This window comes from Sparus aurata, chromosome 5 (assembly GCF_900880675.1).
Source record: "Sparus aurata chromosome 5, fSpaAur1.1, whole genome shotgun sequence".
NCBI lineage: Eukaryota > Metazoa > Chordata > Actinopteri > Spariformes > Sparidae > Sparus > Sparus aurata.
The window spans coordinates 17,968,320-17,991,288 of NC_044191.1; the positions used below are offsets into that span (position 1 = coordinate 17,968,320).

General features: G+C 39.0%; 2 protein-coding genes across 2 annotated transcripts; one reads left to right on the plus strand and one right to left on the minus strand.

Moving 5' to 3' along the window:
* Positions 1-593: 593 nt before the first annotated feature.
* Positions 594-2,816, plus strand: cxcl13 (chemokine (C-X-C motif) ligand 13). The gene is made up of 4 exons (XM_030417041.1): positions 594-703; positions 1,057-1,177; positions 1,630-1,710; positions 2,266-2,816. The coding sequence occupies exons 1-4, from the start codon at positions 643-645 to the stop codon at positions 2,321-2,323; spliced, it is 321 nt and encodes a 106-aa protein (XP_030272901.1). The 5' UTR covers positions 594-642; the 3' UTR covers positions 2,324-2,816.
* Positions 2,817-5,561: 2,745 nt separating this feature from the next.
* Positions 5,562-22,526, minus strand: cnot6l (CCR4-NOT transcription complex, subunit 6-like). The gene is made up of 12 exons (XM_030417016.1): positions 22,371-22,526; positions 18,814-18,935; positions 16,829-17,015; positions 16,191-16,276; positions 15,867-15,956; positions 15,634-15,702; positions 14,290-14,447; positions 12,321-12,475; positions 11,871-12,022; positions 10,582-10,809; positions 10,051-10,253; positions 5,562-8,863 (listed from the first exon to the last, which is right to left on the minus strand). Exons 2-12 carry the CDS (start codon positions 18,923-18,925, stop codon positions 8,642-8,644), a joined length of 1,662 nt encoding a protein of 553 aa, XP_030272876.1. The 5' UTR covers positions 18,926-18,935; positions 22,371-22,526; the 3' UTR covers positions 5,562-8,641.
* Positions 22,527-22,969: the final 443 nt, after the last annotated feature.

Consider the following 22,969-nt stretch of genomic DNA (forward strand, 5'->3'; position numbering starts at 1 on the left):
GGGCAACAAAAGCAGTTTAGTCAACAAAAGGTAAAAAAACATGACTTTTTTGGATATATGCTGAATCGTATGTCTCGAGGTTACTGTGGATTTTTTTTGTAATAAAACAGGCTATAGTCTTTCTTCAACCTTAAACAATCACAAAGTTTAACAATGCTGTAGTCAGTGAAAGTGGATAGATACAGTATGTCAATATCATATTGTTATCTCCATATGAGACTACATGGTTTTAGATTTTGGGTATTGCTATATTTAGATGAGGGTTGTCTTTTCCTGGAGTTAAAATCAATTAACTACTTGTTCTGATACTTGCCTTTACCCACTTAGTCATTGCATCCAAATTACTGATGATTATCAAAATCTCAGTGTTTATGTTTTGTCAAAGTGCCAAAAGTCACCCCTTCGATATCGTTGCAGTATAGATTGTTGAAATTTTAAATGAGACTTTAATTTACCTCTAAAAGTTAAGACAACGGATCTGCTGACTGATAACACAATATTGCTGATAAGCAGAAAAAACACACAAAAAAACACACGCACACTTCCTTTTTTGCTGCTATATAAGCCCAGACTCAGCTGCATTCACTCTCACTGACACTCTCACATCCTCGCTGGTGCCAGAAGATCAAAACAACCGCCGAGATGATGATGAAACCACTGCTCCTCCTAGCTGCTCTGACTCTCTGCATCGGCACTCTGCATGGTACAAAACCTTTTTTTGTTTTTTTTTGTTTTTTTTAAATTAAACTCAAGGTCCACTTACTTGCTTTTTCAGAGCTTTTTAAACTGCATCTTACAGTCTCTCTCTGCCAGTGCTTGAGTTTGTTAATTTTAGACTACCTCATCTCTGTCCACTCAGAGACTGTTAGATGTGGAGGAAAGCTCCTGTAAAAAGCGACTGACAGGACCTTGAACTATGTTTTTTTTTTCTGTCACAGTTCACTCTGATTTGCAGAGTTTTCTATGGGGTTAAATTGTGTTGTCCTTCTTAGGCTTTACAAAGGCAGACCACCACAGATTGAGATTTTAATCAAACTCCTTTTTACATTTTCTCAGCTTTTCCCAGAAGGCAGACGTGTCTCTGCATACGGACGATCTCGACTCGTGTCCCCCTTCGCGTCATCAAGAAGGTTGAGGTGTTTCCTGTTTCAGGACACTGTCGCCACACTGAAGTCATGTGAGTAGTCAAGATCCATTCAAAGATAGCTGGACTGTATATTTTAATTTCAAGTATAGTGTTCTAGTTAACTTAGGCGATGCTTTCCATCTTGGCTCTGGTTTGGCATTTAAAAGAATGGATGAAGCTTGGGTGTGTCCCATTAACCGGTGGTACCTCTGGACTAAAAGTGAAAGTGGTCAAGCAAAAGAACAACATTGCACAAAATGGAAAAAAAAGCTCAATTTATCAAGTAGTATTTCATAACACACAGCTTTCACTTCTGTTAAACTTCTGTTGATAGTAGTAGAATGTTTTACTGTAACCCTTGTTGTCAGCGTCTCTGAATGGGAGCACATTTAAACTTTCCCATCAATCACTGATGAAATAGGATTTTCAGACATCCAGTGTGGGAATTTCTCCAGCGTTAACACACATGTTTTTTTTTTTTGTATCCTTCTGTTTCTCCACAGAATCACCAGAAAGAACAACACTAAAGTCTGTATCGACCCAGAGGCGGGATGGTTCAAGGACCTGATGAACCATGTGAAAGAGTAATGACTCTTTTTTATATTCATCACTGATTGCATTCTTGCACGGGATTTCTTTTTTTAGGACCAAAACGGTTTAACCGAGTCATATTTTGATTTGATGTCTGACAAACAATTGCCAAGTCGCACAGCGTGCCACTTTCTACATAATGTTGCTTTAATCGGCACAGCATCAGTTACAAATCATAGCAGCCAGGAGCCTCTAGTCCACCGCTGATGTTCTCCAAACCACAGTACGACCTGTGCTTTGCTAAAATGGCAACTGAGAAATGGATTTGTAGTTTAAATATTTTTTTGATCAATTCTTATTTGACATGTAAAACTTTCTGTTAGGAGAAAAAAAAAAAAGGAAAAAGAAATTTTTTTTCTTCTTGTGTTGGTTGTCATTTATTTCGATAATTGTATTAAAACCTATATAATACCGACATTGTATATTTTCCAATCAGGTTGTTTTTTGTCCCCTTTGATCACAAAATGCAATAATAAGCCACTGAATCTTTAATTGCTCTCTGAATAATTGTTATTCACTCGTTAATTACATCTTTTTTTCTTTTCCAGAAATTCGATGGCCACCTCTCCCACTGTTCCAGCCGTCGCTTCCAGTGTCAGCCTCTGATCACATTCAGTGGCAACAGCCGATAGCTTCAGACAGGTTTATTAAGCTGTGAATTAATTTCTGAGAGGGCTGAGCCGCTGAATTCAAATGTTATGTTTCACATGTTTCGCAGATAATGTTCTTTAATTGATTGGTCCCTCTGGTGCTATCCTTTTGGAAATGCTGATATTTAGACAATAATACTGCCTGAGATTTGGTAATGTTCTTCTGTAAGTTTATGATGTGTTATGGGTGAATTCATTAAGCAAGCTAAAAAGCATTATTGTTGTAAGTATATACTCTTAAACATTTAGCAATTTCATTGTCAAAAACCACAAATCTGTATCGTGAAGTAAAATCTGATTGGAAAAAACAGAGGATGTCTTCCTGCGAATGTGTATTAAATCTTGCTGTCCACGTTGCATTGATGATGTTTTGGATGGTGCTATAAATCTCTGACGTGCTCGTGTTGTATCCATGACTTTACGAATAAAAAAAAGAATTCAGACAAAAAGACTGTTCAAAAAAACGACATGTTTATTGCCTACAGGAGGAGAGGGGAGTCGGGGCTTTGGGTGTAGAGATGATACAAGTGCTGCTGAGCATGTCTGGTTTCAACCGAGGCGGAACTGCTCACATGTTAAAACACAGCTGAAGCTTTTGTAGAAGTCCTGCATTCACTTGTGTTGACATCACTGCTGCAGTACAACAAGAAATCCTCTCTCTATACAGTCATGTGTTGCTTGTGCCAGAGCCGGCCAAAAGAAATCAGCCAGAAACACAACCTCACACCCTAAATGTTAGATTTTTCGGTATCACGAATACGTGTTCAGTTGTTTGGTTTTGTTTGTATTTGCCTTTGATTTCATTGTTCTTTCTCCTAATAGGTGTAGTTCAGTGATTTAGTAACTCACTTCTATAAAGTCTTACAAGTAAAAGCGGCAGATTACAGACAGAATGGTTCAAACTTCCGGCAGCAGAGGCAGAGCTATCCTGACTTCCGCTTCCTAGTTCAGGTCAAAAACACTGGGTCCTACCATTCCCATAATGCATCTCATTAGCATCTTGCATTAAAGCACCAGCTAAGGCAACAACAATCAGGGTGTTTGTTAACATTATACAGGTCAGGCTGAGTGCTACTCCAGGGTTAAAAAAGCTTTCTGAATTCACACAGTAGCATGCAATCCTTTTCTGATTATATATAAGCATAAAAATTCAAAAAATTCGAGCAGTTTTTCTTCCAACATTGGTGAAAGGTTGTGTAGTCATTCTTTTTTTTTTTTAAAGTTATATTTATGTCATCCAGGTTTTTGAGGAAGTGTTAAGTGCCTTTCGCTGATTTTAAATCTTTTTCCTCCATGTAAGCTCGGGCCGGCCCTGATGACGCGCAATGTGCAGTTGCAACTTAGCGATTGTAACACAAGCAAACAGGATGTCTACAAAGGATAGAGCTGCATTTGTTTTGTCAGAGGAAAACAACAAAGTCAGCACTGCCACCTACATTAGACAGACTTCCACTCGTCCTGGCAGGCGAACAGTTACTTGTGTCGCTGCAGTTTTACACTTTTTTTGACATTTAGTCGGCAGACACGATGCACACTTTGGCTTCCACAACACAGAAACTGCTTTGTTTTTCGTCTAATTTTAGCAACTCTCCACCACAGAGTTTTCCTTCCAACCCAACGCGGCGGAAGCTTGCTGGATTGAAAACCAGTGTGGTGAGGAGCAGCTCGTCTGGAATCTGATAACAGAAACTTAACATCGTTGTTACATATAGCAGGTTTGAGTGCAGTCCTTTGAAATCCTCTTGAGAAATAATGTAGCACCGTTGCTGGTGACTGCTGGTGGCTGAGGACCCCGTGTTCTGTTTACTTCGCTTATTACACATGAATAAAACAACGTTTCCGAAAGGCAGCAACATAAGCAACGCTCCAAAGAGTTAAATTCTTTGTTTCCACAAGTAACAGTCGAGCATTCTTTGTTCTCGTCACTCGTATTCTCAGAATCACAACTTTGATAAAGACGAGAAACTTGAAGTGGCTTGGAGAGTGTTTTGATACTGAAGTTGCTGCCTTTCCTCTTAACAAAATCTTATTCTACAATGGCCTCGTTCCAGCATATTAACCAGTGCATTAACCTGTGTTCAGTACTGTAAATTATTAAAGACACTGTGTCAAAATGTACTGCAATGATTAAAAACGGTGTTTCTCTGATTGGCTCTTGGTGTTTGTTGAGTTTCTGAATTCCTTTTCCTTACTTACAGGTTAATACACTGGGAAGAAAACCATTACACGGCATCCTTTGAATGTTTCCTGGCTTGGATGCCTGGCCTAGTTGTAGACTGTCAATTTTAACATGTAAAAGTAGATTAAAAACAACAAACCCTCCCTCCAAATGCTAAATGCTCTGTCAGATAATCCTCATTTTCCCAAGTGGACATGGCTGGACATTTTATTATTGGCCACCACCGACTAAAAACCTCATGTAGCAACCACATTGCTGTAAAATGAGCCTGAAGGAACAGTGGAAGGAAAAAAACCCAAACAAAATAAAAACAAGCCATGGCCAGATATTGACCGACAGGACTTTTACATTCAGAAATCACATGAGATGATAGTCGTGATAATCCTGTGCAAGATACAGCGACCTCTGCAATATCTGGTCTAAAATGACTGATTTGTCCTCGATGTTATGGATACAAAAAAGCCTTTTGATTAAAAACGAAAAAAAGAGAAACCACTCTGAGGAAAACAATGATTGACCAGTTTCAGTTCCTCGTGATCTCATCCCCTGAAGTTGGTTCAGGAAGGACTGGAGGGATGAAAGCATGGATGGATGGATAGATGGATAGATGGATGGATGGATGGATGGATGATGGCGCTGGGTTAATCTCTGAGCGTCTTGGTCTCATGGGCAGTGCTGCTGTTGGAGAAGTTGTACAAACTAGGCACGTTGTTTGTAGAAAAAATTATGTGAGGTGCGCTCTACAGAGACAAAATCAATAGGTCATATGCTTAGGTAATGAAAGCTGGATATTATCATGTAAAAAGTAAAAGATGTGCAATGGATGTAGGATAATGTGTGTAGAGAGATATGAACGGGATATGCAAAACAATTTCCCGGATCACCCAGTGGGGAAACATCAAATTGAAAGAGGAAGAAACCAAAATAACTTCGCTTTAACATCATCTCAGAGCATGAAAAGCTTTGAGCTGACACTTAGATGTGCACTGGAGAAATAAAAGCCATCAAGACAAACTGCTTTTAAACCTAAAACGTTTATGTTTTTTTTTTTCTCAAAAACTTGGTAATAGTGAATTGTACAAAGTACCTATTGAAAGACTGCATGTTAGTAGGAGACAGAAAATGCCCGTAGTTCAAAAACAATGCTGGACAGAGATGTTTTGTCTCCACAAGAGTTTCAGAGACAGATGGAGGTTGTATTCACATATGAGAGCTTTAGTGCACCGGGCAAAGAAAATAAAAGTACAAGTACATCTTTGATTTGTGAGAAAAAATACGCCCCTTAATCGGAGAATGGTACATTCCCCTCACAGATGTGAAAGACGCCCTGTCATCAAAGGCAATTTCATTTATGTACAGCTGTTGTACAAAAAAACCCAGTGAGGTGAGTTTAGGAGTGAAGTATAGGCCTTAAAATGCTCACAAAGATGGACTTCAACAACTACACCAAAACTGGAGGTGCATCCGTTAGCGTCAAATCATGTGCAAATGAAGCAAAGCTGATACTGCCCCGTCCAGGCCGGTAGAACTGATCTGATTGCGGTTTAAAGCTGAGGTTACAGGGTGACACCATTTATCCCGAAATTATGGCTTTTCTTTTCAAATACTGAACGGAGCAAATGTTTCGACTAATTTAAATAATTAAATCTTAGAAATTCAGGGTTTACTAGACACTACAGTGGGAAATGTGCCAAGTATCTTAAACACTGTGAATGCATGTGCAGGCAGCTATTATAGCACAAACAGGGCTGGGTATCAAACCGCAGTGTTTAAATGTCTAACGTACTAAGAACTCAGAAAATATTTTAAACTAATTTTTCTTCCAACCAGACTGTTCCTGATTAGAAATCAAATCGTTTTTAATTTGAGACTGTATTTTATATCTACTGTATGGCTGACTTTGTTCAGACAAGTAGTTCTTTTAGTTTAGTTCTTCTTTAGTTTGAAGGATTGGAGCTGACTAACATTTCAGAGAAATCTTGTAGAGAAATCCATCTTTTCTCTCTTTTTTTTTTTACATTTCTTTTTAGACTTTTCAAAATATTGAAAAAAAACCATAGGCTATAATATTTGTATTAGTGCTGAAACTAAGGTACTTTAACATATAGGTGCAAGTATTGATACCCAGTCCAACACCTGCATTAAATAATTCTTACAATCCCACATTTTGAGACTCGATAGTCTCTTAAAAGCCTAACAACAAAACCAAATGACGATGTTTAAACCTCCTGAACTTTCTCTAAACCAAATTTATCTCAACGATTTTTGCATCTTCTGGCGAATCCAAAAAAGAAACTCCACAGTCATTCTTTTTTGGAAATGGAGCAAAAGTGCAGCAGCAGTTTTTATCAAAAATGCACAAAGACGTGGGACTTCTACGATGACAACATATACTATGTATGCAAGTACATACATTACCTGTGCTTATAAAGGATTTTCAGAACAATAGCTTCCTGTTTGGTTTTTGCTCGTACGACGTGACTCTGAGAGTCTTTCGTTAAGAGAGGTACTGCTGGATGCATAGTATAGCCCTGAGTTACAACTTACATAAAGGGCTATTAGTTCTAATTATCTGACACAATATACAAAGTCTAGAGTCCACTGGAATCTGGCATTGAGAGGCTCCAACGACCAATTTCATAGTGAGCCTTTGGTAAATACATTCGTCTCCTGGTCGCAAATCATTTGCAGATTCTTTTCAGGAGGTTTTTATTCTCTGGCACCAATAAATAAATAGATAGATTCTTTGGCCAGTCAGGTGAATGGAAAACAGGATGATTCTCTCTTAAGACCGTAGGTGTTCAAAAGCACGACTTGAAAAACTAAAAGTGTAAAGCGCATTGTTGATATATATCAGGCTTGTGTTACAAATATAGTTTGATTTAAAATATTTTCCTCAAAGCAAGTCAAAGAGTAATGGCCTCATTTTGTAGCAATGCTGACAGAAACATAAGAGTTGGGAACTCTTTTAATTTCCTCAAAGTGTGAAAAGAACTGCATCTTTTAAAACTACACTGAACTTGCGGAATGGCCAATACCTTATAGAAGAAGAAATTCACAGGGGTGACTTCAGCAGCTTAGCAACATAAAGGCAGCACTGTGAGGCAGCTTTCAGGCTGAAAATTGCATTATTTGGGAGTCAGCTATTATCCATTACTATCCATGACTTTTCTCAGGGCAAGGGTCAATCTGAAAGCCCCCAAGAACAATCTGTCATCACTATTTTCAGTGCCGTTACCTGCAGCCGTGACATACGTCTCATATTTTAGTTCCCATATGAAACACACCAATTTAGTGCTACAATGACAGTATATTACTTTTAAAAACACCCAATTGGTACTATTTATCGTTAAAAATTGTAGCTTTTCACTTGAGAGTAGTTGACTTAAGTATTTTGGTGTACAGAATTTAAATCATCGACCCGTGTTTACAAAAAATAAACAAACCTTCACACCTGCGTACAACATTTCTAACTTAGATTCAGCTGTTTGTAGTGATTCACCTTTAATTAAAATATCTGTCAGTTTATTTGGGAATGACCGGAGGTCCCACTTCTATATAGACCTTAACACAACATTCTGGTTGTGGTGCAGCATCAATATCATGTTGTTTAGTTTTTACTCTAAAAAGACTATTTCACAGCAAGAAATGCAAATGAAGCTCAGCTAATCTGCCGATGTCTGTGTAGTAGATGTATCTTTAAAAAGTTGATGGTATTAGTTAAGGTTTGATGATGTGTGAGCAGAATCTACAGGCGGTAATGATCAATATCTAAGGCAAAGGAAAAGGATGACATTGGGGGTTACCATAGCAACGTCTTCCCAAGCCCAACATTTGGTATTAAGCATTTTTAAGGGGAGAAAGAAAAAATAAAATATATAATTAACAGTGTGCAAAAACACAAAAAGGAGCAACAAACGGGCGAATACTTCACTCCTTTTGGCTGGGTGTGTCTCAGGGTTTGAAGGGTCGGATGATGTCTGAGTTTTAACATGACCGGTAAACTGTACAGGGTCCTGTATAAAGCCGGAGGGCGGGGAGGACAGTGTTTGAAGGTGGGGTAAGAAGGGTGGGCGGGGGCTTTCTCGGGCTGCACTACCTGTGGACAGGCAGGTGCAGCCCATTGAGGGGGTTGAGTGGGTGGGGCAGGGGAGGCTGCAGCTCCAGCTGGGCCAGCAGGGAGAAGTGGTCCGATGGGATATGGGGATGGGGGCAGCCTGTGATGTTGTTGTCGACGAGCCACTGGCTGTCCAGCGGTCCCATCAGGCCCAGGACACTCATATGGGTCTTGGAGAAGAAGATGTAGTCGATCACACCCTGCAGATACAAAAAATGGGTTAAATCACTTAAAATGTTCTCAGCTGTGATGGAAATATGTTTGTATCAGTGGGAATTCCCTAGTATCTAAAAAAAGCAACCTTTTCCATTTACATAAGCTATGATACATATTTTTAAACATATTTTTACATTTTGGTAAACATGCTCATTCATGTTCGTGCCAAGAATTAGATGAGATTATTTATACCACTCTGACGCAAACATGTGTAACACTGAAAATGTTGCTGACGTCCATTAATACTGACGTGCCAACCAGGAGCAGCCTGTGTGACAAATGCCTGAATGACTCATTAGTCAAAGCAGAAACCACAGGATATCTCAAAAAGCGAGAGCAGACTCAGATACAGGCATATACATCAACACAATAAAAAGGCGTAAAGAGGTTGTGCCGTGTTGTGCAGGGTTTTCCATTCCCACGCAGATCTTCAAAAATATGTGTTTCATGCGGTGTGGGTTGATTTTTTATGATTCTCAGCCCACTGATGTACTGTATGTGCTTTTACTTGATGCTCAACTTGACTGATTGTACCTTCAGTATACTGTAGTCAAATACAAAGTTTAACAGCACTAACCTCTTCTCATTGCTTGTTTAAAGTGCCATTACATCGACCTCAGTGAGAAGGGTGATTTAGACAGCTCATTAAATAATCTGGCTTTGGTGGAAAGAATGCAGTTTTTCTTTCATTTAAATTTTTGGTTAAAGAATGTAGCTGATGCTTGGCATGATCACAGCACAGGATTTTTTAATTGGCATGTATTGTTTTTAAATTATTTTATCCTCTAAAACCTACAATATTCAAAACTTGGGCACAAAAGAAATGATCAGGAGGAAATTGACTTCAAGGCCATAAATCAGCTAAAACCAAGCCAGTGATTGTCTTTCCATTATAGCTAATCTTTTTAAACCATGCTGTTTTACATATTTTCTGCGGTTTTACACATCTAAAATATCTACTTATTAGACTAAACTTTTGTTATATGAACTTCTAAACACTGCTAGCTGATTTGCTACGCTCGAGAAATGAATTAAGATCATTGGGAAACTGCAATGGAAAGAAAAATAGATCCAAAGGCTAAACTTTTCCAGTCTGCATTGGTAAATATTTAGTGAATCAGTTCTTTAAAACTTGTGTACAGACATTACAACACATAGAGGAGGTTTTCACCTTGAAGTCATATGTGTAGTTGGTGTAAGGCATCAGATTGCTGTCGTAGGCGCTCTTCAGCTGGAAGCTGTGTGTGATGCTTCCATCCGAGTTGCCATTCTTGCCGTTGCAGTTGAAGTTGGTCAGACATTCATTGTAGCGGAGTTCCTTGAAGTCCTTGTGGTTCTCGGCTACTCCTCCATTGCTCAGGAATTCCACCACACCTGCATCATAAAAGGGTTGAATTTGAATGTAGACAACAACCCTCTTGTTTTTACAAAAGACTTAAATGACTCCAAAATGTATTGTGTGTATTTATCTACAAGAAGATAAAATGTCCAACTTCATAATCTATTGGCAGAAAGGGAAACTGAATCAATGACTGTACTGAGCTTACTGAACAGTTTTAGTTGAAGAGTGCAAATAATATGAGATACACCATCATCCAACATAAGTATACTGAACTAAACCTGCATCAACATGAACTGAGGAGGACTAAGAGAGTCTCAAACTGAAACGTTGGCAAAAGGTCCTGAGAAGTGGCAGTCCTACCAGAGTCGGGCAGTGAGTTGAGGTCAGCACACAGGACGATGGGGATGGAGGACGGGTCGGAGGTCGGTGAACCAGTTGCCACGGAGCCCGAGGCCCTCTCAGCGATGCTCTTCAGCTCTGACAGAAACATCATGGTTTGGATCAATTTGACGTCCGAGTACTCGGGGTCCCAGTGCATGTGAGCGTTGGCAACCAGGATCAGCTGCCTCTCCTGTGATGGCTTCATGCCTGAAAACAGGAAAAAAGGAAGAAACTGGATTATGCCACAGATATGCAGTGAAATTAACAGTGGATTAAATCAGATCCACTATAACAGCACAATGATAAAATAGGTAAAATTATTTAAACCAAGACACATACACACACAAAAAAAAACATCTTTGCAAGAGTAAAAATAAGAGAAAAGTTTGGTAAAACCCCCAAACCGCCAAATTAAATCCGACCCTGGATTTATTGTGGTTACAGAAAAGCACAGAGCTCTGGCGCAACTTAAGAAACTGAAGAAGTGCTGAGACAGTAAAATAATATCACTTAGAGCATGATAGGGATTTACAGGACATGAGGGGAAAAAAAAAAACTTCTACTTTAAAGTAACTGGAGTAAAAGTGTAATGAAACAGATTTAATCTTTTACTTATGACTACTGGTGGCAAGAACTCAGTCCACAAGGCTTGGAGGGTGGCTGGTTCAAGACAAGGCAGCCCCCTCGCTTTGGCATCTCTCCATACATTAATGTGTGTACGGTAATAAAAGTCACTGGTGACACCTTGTGGCAAAACATTATTACAGGTTTTCTCTCCTGCCATGCACTTATCTCATGTGACCAACACATACTTTTGAATTGCTGTGTGAAGGCTGACTGCTACGTCATTGATTTAATTTTGTAATAATAATAATAATATGGTCTCTTTTAACATAAAGTTACAAATGTGTTGGGACCAATTTTCATGTACAGTAAATATAGCCCAGACTGACAATAACCACGTGCTGGACCTATTTGATGAAGCTGATAGAAAACAACAGATACAGAAAAACAAATCTGGGTATTAGGATTTGCTGCTTTTCTGCGTCACTGTTAATGAATGTAGTTGGGTGGATGACTGCTGATTGTCTCGAGCTTGTGACAGCCTTTAACACATGTTTCTGACAGTAATTGACAGATACATTGCTAATTAAAAATGTATTCAGTCTGTGGTCTGGTGGGTAATATTGTTAGGCATAGTAACATTAAATCATACGTTTTGGTGATCTGTTCTGCAGATGGTTTACTGAGTGACTGTCTGTTCTTACCACCGGAGAACATGTCCTTGTTGACTTCGAGAAGAACAGCCACTCCAATGTTGTCTTTGGTCATCACTCTGTTCAGCATGACCTCTGAGCCCTCAGAGTTGGCCATGGCCACCTGGTTGAACTCCACTGTGTGTTTCTGGATCAAAGTAAACCTGCAGAAACATCCATAGAGCGGCATAAATATTCACGAAGGACTTTGAAAGCCTTAGCTTAAACTACAGATGTAAGAATATCCCTGTTATACTACATACTTGAATCAAAGTCATTATGCCTACAGCACACACAGTCACAGTGTGCTCAGGGTCAGTATCAAATACATTTTTGCAGAGCTCCCCCTCTATGAAGTTCACTCAGTTTTTGTCATTGTCATTGACAACCAAACAATACAAAAACTATAAATTACACAGATTTATGTATGTAAAGAATATAAAGTAGAGCTCTTAAACTCACTTCTCAGTCTTGAAAAACACAGCGCAGCCGTCCACGTGTTTCCTCTCCTGTTCAGAAACCAGCTTGGCACGAGACTTTGGACAGAAGTAGCCATCGTAGCCGCGTTCCTTTAGTGTTTCCAGAAACATGGTGTAGTACTGCTCCGTTTCCACTTCCTGCACACACATAGGGTAAGATATTTAAAAGAGTCAATAAAATGTGTGTATAAAGAGAGGAGTAACTGTGAGAGCAGACTAAAGAGGGATCATCAGCTGATTATTTAAATAGAGAAATTTCAGGTCAGTCTCATGATGAATAAATTAAAACAGTACTGTTGCACAGACCCCACACGATAGTGTCCAAAAGTCTAGTTATATCGAAGACAACAAGGTCACATAGAGAGGCGTTCATGGTCCTTCCAAGCTATCTAGTTTAAACAATTAGTATATATATATATATTATATATTAGTAGTAAATAAAGCACTGTCAGGGGGGACAAACAGTTTCCTTTTCCTTTGGACAGAGGTCTAAACTGACTACAGTTAATCAGTAACGTCTACCTCCTGATGTACGAGACAAAGACCTTGTTGTGTTGAAGGAAAATGGTTGGATACTGTGTACTGATATGAGAAACTGATAGCAGCAGTGCAGCTCTGCACAGAGTACAGTCTGACAATTACAGCACAGAAGAGACTGAACAACTTAATAAATCAGTTTCATGATCTACTAAAACTGACTTTGTTGTGAGTGAATAATCCTCTCTCGGTCAGTGAAAGTCAGGGATGGACAGATGGTGGGAGAAGACCTTTCTTCACGTTCAAAGTCACAAGTGAACTGCTAAAATCACAGCCACAACAGGTATGATTTAAGTTGTGAATATTAAGTTTCCCCCCATTTCAGACCCTGTCTCATTTCTACACTAAAATTAAGTTAACAAATATCGATCCTTAGTGGACCACCATAAATCCTTAATTTGGTTGTCCGCTGACCTTTTCTGTGGCATAACTAGCAGGTCTGTTTGCATATATCCATGGTTCCAGGATGATGAGTCCTGATGGGTACAGTGATACCCTGACTTTTCCTCTAGCACCATCTTCTGGTAAGAAATTGTTCTTTGTTCAAAAGTACTCCTAATGACAATCACATTAGCACCATCTGTATTTTGCCCTAAGTGCTAATTAGCTAATGTTAGCATGCTAACACACTAAACCTTGATGGTAAACATGGCAAACAATACACCTACTTAACATCTGCACTGTCATTGTGAGCATGCTGGCCTTAGTATTTAGCACAGCCTCACAGAGCCACTAGCATTACTGTAGAGCCTACACTTGCTTACTCTCTAGCTGTCAAGCTAAGAGATATTTCAAAACAAATCTTGACATGAAGCAGGGGGGTTAGGTATCAGCAAATAGTGCCACAAATGAAAAAAAATCATTATATTCCTGGGGGAAAAAAAATAACTGTGTAAAGACGATTGTGAAATGAAATTTTCAATACTTTCAATACAGCAAAGTTGTGACAGATAACCAATATGATTTGCTAAAAATGAAAAAAAAAAAAAAAGTGCTGCAAATAAACTTGAATAGAGTAGTGATCAATGAGTGTTTGTTGCCTTACTTTTGACGTGATGCTGAACCCAAAAGTGGAAAAATGTATCTCTCAAAAGGAAATCCTTTCCTTTCACCTAATGTTATATTCATTTATATTGATTACATCAAAGAAGTTCAATGTTTTTAATCCAGATAGTTTTTTTGTTTGGTGAAGAAGGAATGCAATAAATATAAATAATAAGAAATTATTTTAAAAAAGTGTATTTTTAAGTATGTGTTTAAATTTTTGACCTCCCCACAAAGGAAATCTTCCTCTTTCCTGCACTGATTACTTGATTTGTTTCTTTTGATCTGGAAAATAAATTTGGCTTAAAATTCCAAAGTCTAACAAAACATAAAGGCAATGTCGACTTCAAGTGGAGCTGCCCCTCATTCACCTGCAGGCTGATGATGTCAGCGTCACAGCTGGTGATTTCCTCCATGATGCCTTTCTTCCGGTATTCCCAGTTGAGGGCCCAGGATGGGCAGTAGCCGTACAGCTGCCGCGTGGCATACTTGTCACAAAGCACATTGTAGCACATGACCGTGAACACGGCTACAGGAGAGGACAAAGAGAAGAAAAGACTTTAAGAGTTGGTGAAAAACACTAAATGATCATCAATGAGATTTATGTAATTTAACTGTACTCTCTGGTGCTTGCTGCCCCACGGAAAGTAGCAGGACAAACTTTCATCAATATGCAAATGCTGCAGATTATTACTTTTGGAAAGATATTCAACTAAAGCTTTTAATGCATCGTTTGTTCTCTGGCTGGAACTCTTGTTTTCTTTACCTGTGTACCTACAGTATGACATGAGGGGAGCATGCATTTATTCTAGACTGGCAAAGAGCTTTCTGGTTAACTTGTGTTTTATTAAATGTGCTTGATAAATAAAGAATGAGGTCCTGAGTAAGTAACATCCTACTTGGCAATTCAGTGACACTTTACACCCTCTTACATCACTGCTCTGATAGGCCTGTAAGTGTTATTGTTTTGTATCGTCTCAAACATCCTGAGGGGTGATGTCAGTGAACTGAACACAACACATTCATGTTTACTAACCTGGCAGCTTTAACACTACAGAGGGAAGCATTTTCTGAGTTATTTTGGTGAATAGTTCATAACCTTTTAGGCTTTTGACTTCTGATAATAAAACAATGGCTACTTTTGATGCAATGAGTCATGAAGAGTTCAACCAAGTCATTTCTCTTTATAGCAAATCATTTGAAGAGGCATGAAAAAAGCCAAAATGACACCTGGTGTTTAACATATTCTTTACTATGTCCTATTGTATCCTTTATCTCACTGATACCAGTTACCTTTTGCCCTCAGTTTAAACATGATGCTTTAATCTGAATTCTCCATAGTTATTTTGGCTGCCCAGCCCATCTGAAATAGATATTTCACAAGTGCTATGCAAATAAACTTCTTTTACAAACGTATTTCGTGCAGGGAACAATTACTTTAGGATACAATCTACGTTGAAATTTCTCATCGGTGTACAAATGAGTTACCATCACATTTAAACAATTTGGGCAAAAAGGCATGCTGGATCTCAGTAAGTGGTGATGCCATGCCACAATTGGCGACTTTAGATGATAAAACAAGGAATTTTGTTTTTGTTGAGTAGAAAGAATATTTTTCACATCTATGTTAATTAAGACAGACACATATAATAATGAATTACCTCTAGTCCAACAAGAAGTTGTAACATGCAATAAGTTTAACCTGATGAACTTACCTGTGGGACTCATTTGGTCTCGCTCTTTCAGAGTGATCCAAGGTCTTTGGGGGAGCTGCTCTGGGTGCACTGCGAAACAGGGTAGGGCAAGGTGAAATAAGGGATAAGTGCTCACTTGTCTGTGACAAACACAATAGTATACCTTCTATGATATACCTGCGTTGCCAGTGGTTAAATATGCATGAGTTCCAATAAACAGTCCTGCTGTGAGGTAAAGCCACCGAGCGATTTACCTGCTAGATTGTCGAGCATGTAGTTCAAAAGCTTTCTGGTTCCGTCCGGCTCCTGGTACAGATTGAGGATGTCTTGGGACAAAGGGTTTCCTGCAAAACAACCATATAACAAATATAAATATATAGAAAACTACAATAGAGGGAACAGTTTTCTATGAATTCACCAACACTTTTAAAACCTGTTTATATTTACAAATAATGACAGCAAGCATTAACTTGTATTCGGTGTATAGTGGTAATTAGAAATCTGTCAGAAGTTAATTTAAAATACACGATTTGAGTTCTTGGTCCAAAATAATGGTAATGATAACAGAGAAGACTCACCTTTAAGCCCCAGGGTTTGTAACTGGAAAAGCCTCCCAAGTTCATAAGGCAGAACTCGTAAAAGATTGTTGTTTAAAAGCAATTCCCTGAAAAAAATGGTAAAAAACATACTAATTAATTGTGACTGGGTCTTTCATTTCTTTCAGAAACTTTCTCTAACAATGTACTAATTCCTTTTTTCTTCATTCACTTCAATTAAGTCTTCCAGACAAAATGTGTCTTTACTTGTCACCTTCATTTTTGTTTGTTTGTCTATCAGTTTTGAGGTGAGATGATTTCAGGAGCCCTGTGGGATATCTGTTCCCACCCACACATTTAATAATCCTCCTATTTCATCTGAGTGTTTGATCATGGTTGTACTGTGTTGTAATCACCATGTTCTTCGTGTATGTAATCCCTCAAATGAATGAATCATTGATTTACAAAAGAAAATATACATTGTTAACTGTTCTCAGTTAGCAATCCCTCTTAAAGCAGCTTTAACAATGATTATTCCCCCCGTTTAATCAGGACTGCTAATGTGCTGCCAAAGTAAGTGATGTGAGGACAAAATCTACAGACATCATTCTGTGCAAAAATGTGTCCCTAAAAGTATCTCAGGACTGCTATGTACAGGACTAACCACACTGACGACCTACCTGAGAGAGACCATGTTGCCCAGTTCGGCAGGCAGACTGCGGAGTTTATTGGACGACAGATTCAGGTAGACCAGGTTGGGCAGCTTGGCGATGTCCGGTGGGATGCGGGTCAGGTTGTTGTCGTTGATGTGCAGCGCCGTCAGGTGGGTGAGCGTCCATAATGAGCTGCTCAGACTCCTCACTCGTCCTACGTTAACACAAACATGGGTACAGATTGTCTTTAAAAGGTCTTTGCTTCCTGATCTTATTAAAGAAACATATACTTGATATCTGAGCTTTGTGATCAGTAGAACCAGGGAACAAAACCAACGTCAAAATTGATTTTCTGTTTCGTGGAAAATGTTTGTTTTCTATCAGAACATTTCAATATTAGCCCTCTTCATACCAAAACAAAAGCTTCACTTCAGTTTATCGGAGTGTAAAATCACACAAAACATCAATCAGACCTTCATGTGTCACGAAAACAAGAATGGTGAAATTCTGCAGAACAACCCAAAAGGCAGAGAACTCTGTGGGCAATTACTGGACTTGAAGAAACATTATGTAACTTTTTTTACCCTGAAGTAACAGCTTCTGAATCCTGTTGATAGTACAGTGTCTTGTTACAGGGTGAATGGTGTCTTTGTCTCAGCCAATTCACCCCCCATCACTTGTTTCTGCACTATGTAACTTAAGTGAGAGGGCAGGATCACAGCGTTACATACTTGTTTGTTCACTTTGAGATACAATTTTTCAACACGTATGTGACGGTCCCTGTCTAGTGTTGATGTGCTGAGGTGGTTGATCAATTATGGTTTTTCCTATGTGTCCTTGAAGGTAACATCAGCAGAGTGCGGATTGGGAGCACCTGGTGCAGGCGCTCCTAAAAGGATAAAAACCCAGTCGCAACCCGGCCCTTGCTCTCTCTGATTGGGTTGCACCCCGGCCAGCAGCAGCAGCACATTTTCTTTGTTTGGTTTCTGCTTTGTTTTCACTTTACAACATTTACACCCCATTTTGCTCACGCATCCACAATTACATTACTGATCTTACTGACTAACACACTTCATATTTGTATTTACAACCTCAGTTGTTTAAGTTAATTTAATATATTCACTCATTTACTGCCATCTATTGTGTCCTATGCCGTATTTGTCATAACCTATGAGCCGGGTTATGACAAATTGACAACAGAAACATTGTTGTCATGTAATGAGCTTTGTTTGTAGTTGCACCTACATTACATCTGACGAACTGTTACAGACCTGGGATTTGTATTGTATCAACAACAGTGGTGTTGCACTCACCACATATACTGTGGGGAGCACCAACCCACACAAAATACCAGTTCACCCATAATGTTGCTTTAAATAAAGAATTTACACAACGAAATCAAACTGGATGAAAAAGATAAATGACACTATACATTGTTGTTTTGTAGCTTTGACCAGGACGAAACCCTCTTCATTTCAGAGGTGAATGACACTGACTAACCCATATCTAATGTGTACGGTTTAGAGTTCAAATAAAATCAAACAGAAAGCTGATGAACACCTGGATGTATGTTTATAATTAACTTTTAACAACACTGGGAAACTTGATGATCATACTCTCTTTTCAGCTTCACTTGAGGTCTCAAAGTCATTTCAATCAGGTGGTTTATGGATTTCCCTAACTTAACCAGGAGTCCTTCAACCAGCAGCATCCAGGCATCTTTTCAGTAGAGCTGACTTAAAGACTGTTTTCATCATTTATTAATTTGATGAATATTAATTCATATAGGAGAAAAGTAAAGGGCTTGCAATACAGTTAAAGTTGAACAACTTTTGTGACATATGGAACTGCTTTGACACTGACCTGGAAGTCGACTATTTCGAACAATTTTAATATTTTCACCTGGACTTGGTTTTATCTCTTACATCTATTGGGTACAGATTTACATCTGAGCTTCCAGGCTACATTTGGGGTGTTTTTATGGAAGCAGACCCAGAGGGACAGAGACTGACCAGATATCTCGAGCTCGGCCCAGTAAGACTTCTTCCCATTGGCCGCATCCTCGGCTGACATGATGGTGTAACATCTACGGGGATCTGGAGGATCATATTTTTCCTTTGGCATACCTGTTAATCTGAAAAAGAAAGCAAAACACAAAAAAATGAGTTTATAATATTAGAAAAATAAAAAGTATCATGAGTGCTGATAAAGAATAAGGATAAATATAATGATTACAATCTTAAAAAGTAGGCAAAACCTTTACTGTTCTCTAAATCACAGTTGCCCTGTGGACCTCTACTTGTGTAATGACGCTGTTTTTCTATGAGTGTGTCCCCCTTTCATTTGATATCATACAATGCTGTCCCACTGGACTCAAAAAGTAATACAATTCTTTTTTACTAAACTCTTTTTTCCAGAAAAACATGAGCCGCTTAGGTAACTTTTGTTCACAAGAAAACTCCACAGAGACCCTTTAAATAAAGGAAAAGGTAACAAAGATAAAAATGTGTTACACAGTACTTAACCAAAATAAAGCTTAATGAATGTGAATTAATGTGAAATAATTAAGAACCAATTAAAAGAATGCAGATGTAAATAAACAAAATAGTGATACTTATTAAGTGACAAAAATAACAGTTTTTCATTTTTGAGTGAAAAAAGACTTAGCCTTTTATTATATATTTGGAAAGGCTGGGACCAGAGAATGTCTGGAGTTTTTGCCTTTTAAATATTACATGATTAATTAATCACAAACAGTTTCTGATAAATAGTCTGTTGATGAACTTAAAAAAAATCAACAAATAAATAAGAAAAATGCTGTGTCCTTTTTGTGGCATGTTTTAAAATACACTGCATGTTCTGTTTAATTTGTACAAGAAATCTTTACTTTTCTTCAAAAGAATAACCTGACACACCAAGAAATACGACTGGATTCTTGCATAAAATGTCATCAGATGTGTGTTTTTTCTCAGACATATCACTTTAAACATTCACAGACCATTTCAGCCAGTCCTTATTACGGTGCCAATTTATTTTCCTCCAGGCCTCAGTAAATGGCAAAGCCCCCCAAACGATCCAGCAAACTGCAACCTATTTCCCCACCTATTTGGATATTTTAACGCATCTGAACAACCAAATAAATGACTGTCTGTCCTTTCAAGTGGCTGCTGGAGTCCGCGAACTCAGCAACCTCAGGCAGCATTTACCGGCACAAGGCTGCTGGATGGAGGTGATTTTCCACCCTGAGAGCGGCACAAAGCCTGGACCAGTTAAAACACACTGGCAAGGAAACTGGCGTCCAATGAAGAGCTGAGACACTGATGTCAGTGGAGTTCAGCATGTGATTTAAAGGAATTTCTGTTGACTGTCCAAGCTAAAAACAAAAGAAGAACTAATGTGAAAAAAACAGGAAGACACACTGTCAATCTACAAACCACAGCAGCTGACTGAATTTAAAAATTATGCCATCATTTTCAATATTACAAAACAGCTGCCACTCCAACAGCAGCTCACCTACCAGAGTCTAAAATAAGAGTCACAATCAACAGCCAACACATTTCTGTCCTAATGTCATCTCAGCTCTAAAGGGGTTCATACACAAATTATTTTTGAAATAAGAGTTCCAAAGATTCTTAGAAATCATCTCCTTCACACATTTGAAGTGATCACAGGACAGAAAAGTGCTTGTGCTAGATAACAATTGTTATATCTACATTGTAATAAAAATAAATGTATTTAGGCCCTCAATGTCCATTTTTTCCCCATGGTACCGACAATTGTATTAAATACAAATATTTGTCAAGGTACTGTAGTCACAAATTTAATTGGTGTGAATGGTGTGAATGTTTTTCATGTTAAACAAAGGCAATTTTCTGACACAATGTGATAGACAATAACGTTTCTTGAATCTTGAATTATTATTAACTTTGTGATGCTGATTTGAGTAATATTGCTCATGTTAATCAGGCACAAAACATTTAAAAACTTCAACCTGAATGTGACAACTTTTAAGGGCAGCTAACCAATCAAAGCATCCACCAATGAACTTGATTTGCTTTTCAAGAGATGCAATCTTTTCTCCAGCCTTTTTTTACTGTAAGGGGCATAATTCAAAGTCAGAATTGTAATATTTACAATATTAATGAGGTAATAACACAAACTGAGAAATATTTATCTTTCCCATAAGTGAATAAACAAGATGTTCTCAGAGGAAAATAAGGTCCCCAGAAGTCTGTTTGAAGCTAGAAAGATGGCAGGGTCCGCTTCATATAAACAAAGTATAACAGTCCTTTAAGGTCAGTTAGTTTATCAATTCAAAAACTAAGACATACATAGTTTGTTTGGGCATAATATAACAGATCTTTCTCTTCTTTTTAAAATGTCTTCCCCAAAACTACATTGTGCACCTTTAAAAGTTGCATAATAGTATAAGTGACATGGATTTCCTCAGACATCATGTGTATTGCTGGAGGCTCTGTTCACATGCAACATAACAAGTTACCCAGTCACAGATATCACAACTCCTTGTGGAGTGATTATCACATCTGCTGTATTAACAAGAGTACAATCTCGACCTTTATAAGTTACAGTAGGTCTTCTCAGAAAACACACAGCTTTCAGCAGAGTTTGCAGCCTATTTAAACTCCCCTGCTCTCAGCCTGCTGCCCATGCATGGCTCGGGGGGAACGTATAAAAACGTGTAATAACACTTGCATGTCTTTTCTTACTATCTGAACACAATGCATGCCAGCAGTGCGCAAAGTGAGGAGAGGCACGGGGTGCAGGATAAATATGCATGCAGCCGCCATGAGGTTGGTTGAGGGTGAACAAGTTTGGAGAAGACTTACATAACCTGTTTACACACGACTGGCTCACAAGTAAGCGGCAAGAGCTGCTGCGGACAGATATACGGCCTGCTGGCATCAGTTCATATCACAACCATACGGAGACAGGCCCCACACTGAAGTTGCAAAGGCGACTTGCACCGCATGACATGCCTGACATGATAACCACATTTTAGACTCCGGGGGGGCTGTCACAGATACCCTCAATATTATGACAAGTCCTGGATCTGTTGCTTTGGCAACTGTGCACACATTCGTTTGTCAGGACAGGAGTTTTATTACACGGAGAAAGGGGCAACTGCGCCGACAGCTGGGTGTCGTAACATAGCTCTGATACATGTCAAAAGTGACAAGCACGTTAAGTTAACGTTACACGGACGGGCCCGTTCAGGAGAAGTTCGGCCCACCGCTCACCAGCTGTCACACCTGACAACGAGGTAAACACGCCCTCTGAATGTGTCTATTTCTACGTCTCAAAGTGTCTAAACTCTTAAAAATATCGTCCAAACGGAGTGTGGACAGGTTAACTGCTTAGCGAGCTTAAAGCACGGCGCTGGATTTGTTTGGCTAACGGCTGCAGGGCGCACGCCGCCCGGGCTCACCGAGGCGGACTGCGGGGGAGACGGAGTTGTCACAAATGGAAGCGGATTTAACTGTGATATATAACCCGGGACAGCCTGGACAGAGTGTCCGCAGCATGAGAACAAGCTGAGAGATGACATTACCTTCATTCGGGGGCAGTAGAAGACGATTTATAAAGGGAATTGGTAGAGACATGCAGACACGGCTGTTGAACCCGTTTAGACCCTGAACGTCTCGGAAACAGAAGGAAGAACAACAAACGCGGCTTCCGCTCGTACCCGTCCCGCACACGGCATGCGCTTCCGAACTTTGTCCCGCGAGTGATTGTGTCAAATATCATTAAACAATATCTCTTAACTGAGTTTTATCCTCACCAGAACATGATATAACCCAGAACGCTTTTAGGTAGCTAGTTTGAAGGAATCCCATATGAATAAATCGTTTTTTCTGTGTAAGGTATCCGTGAAAGTGTCAGCAAACTCCATTTAAACCTCAATGTAATATTATATACCGGTACATAGAATGCAGAGGGTCAGTTCAGTTTTTTCATTATATTTAGAAGGCGCTGAAAAATTCGGCGTACATTTACTCCCGCAAGAATTTTTTTTGTTCCATCAAAATTGAGTTTTACCACATTCTGATTGGACGTATGAGTCAAACATTTCTTTAAACGGTTAAATTAATGTTACAAACACACGCCGAATATGAGAGTGGTTGCTAATAATTCTATATACTTATTTAG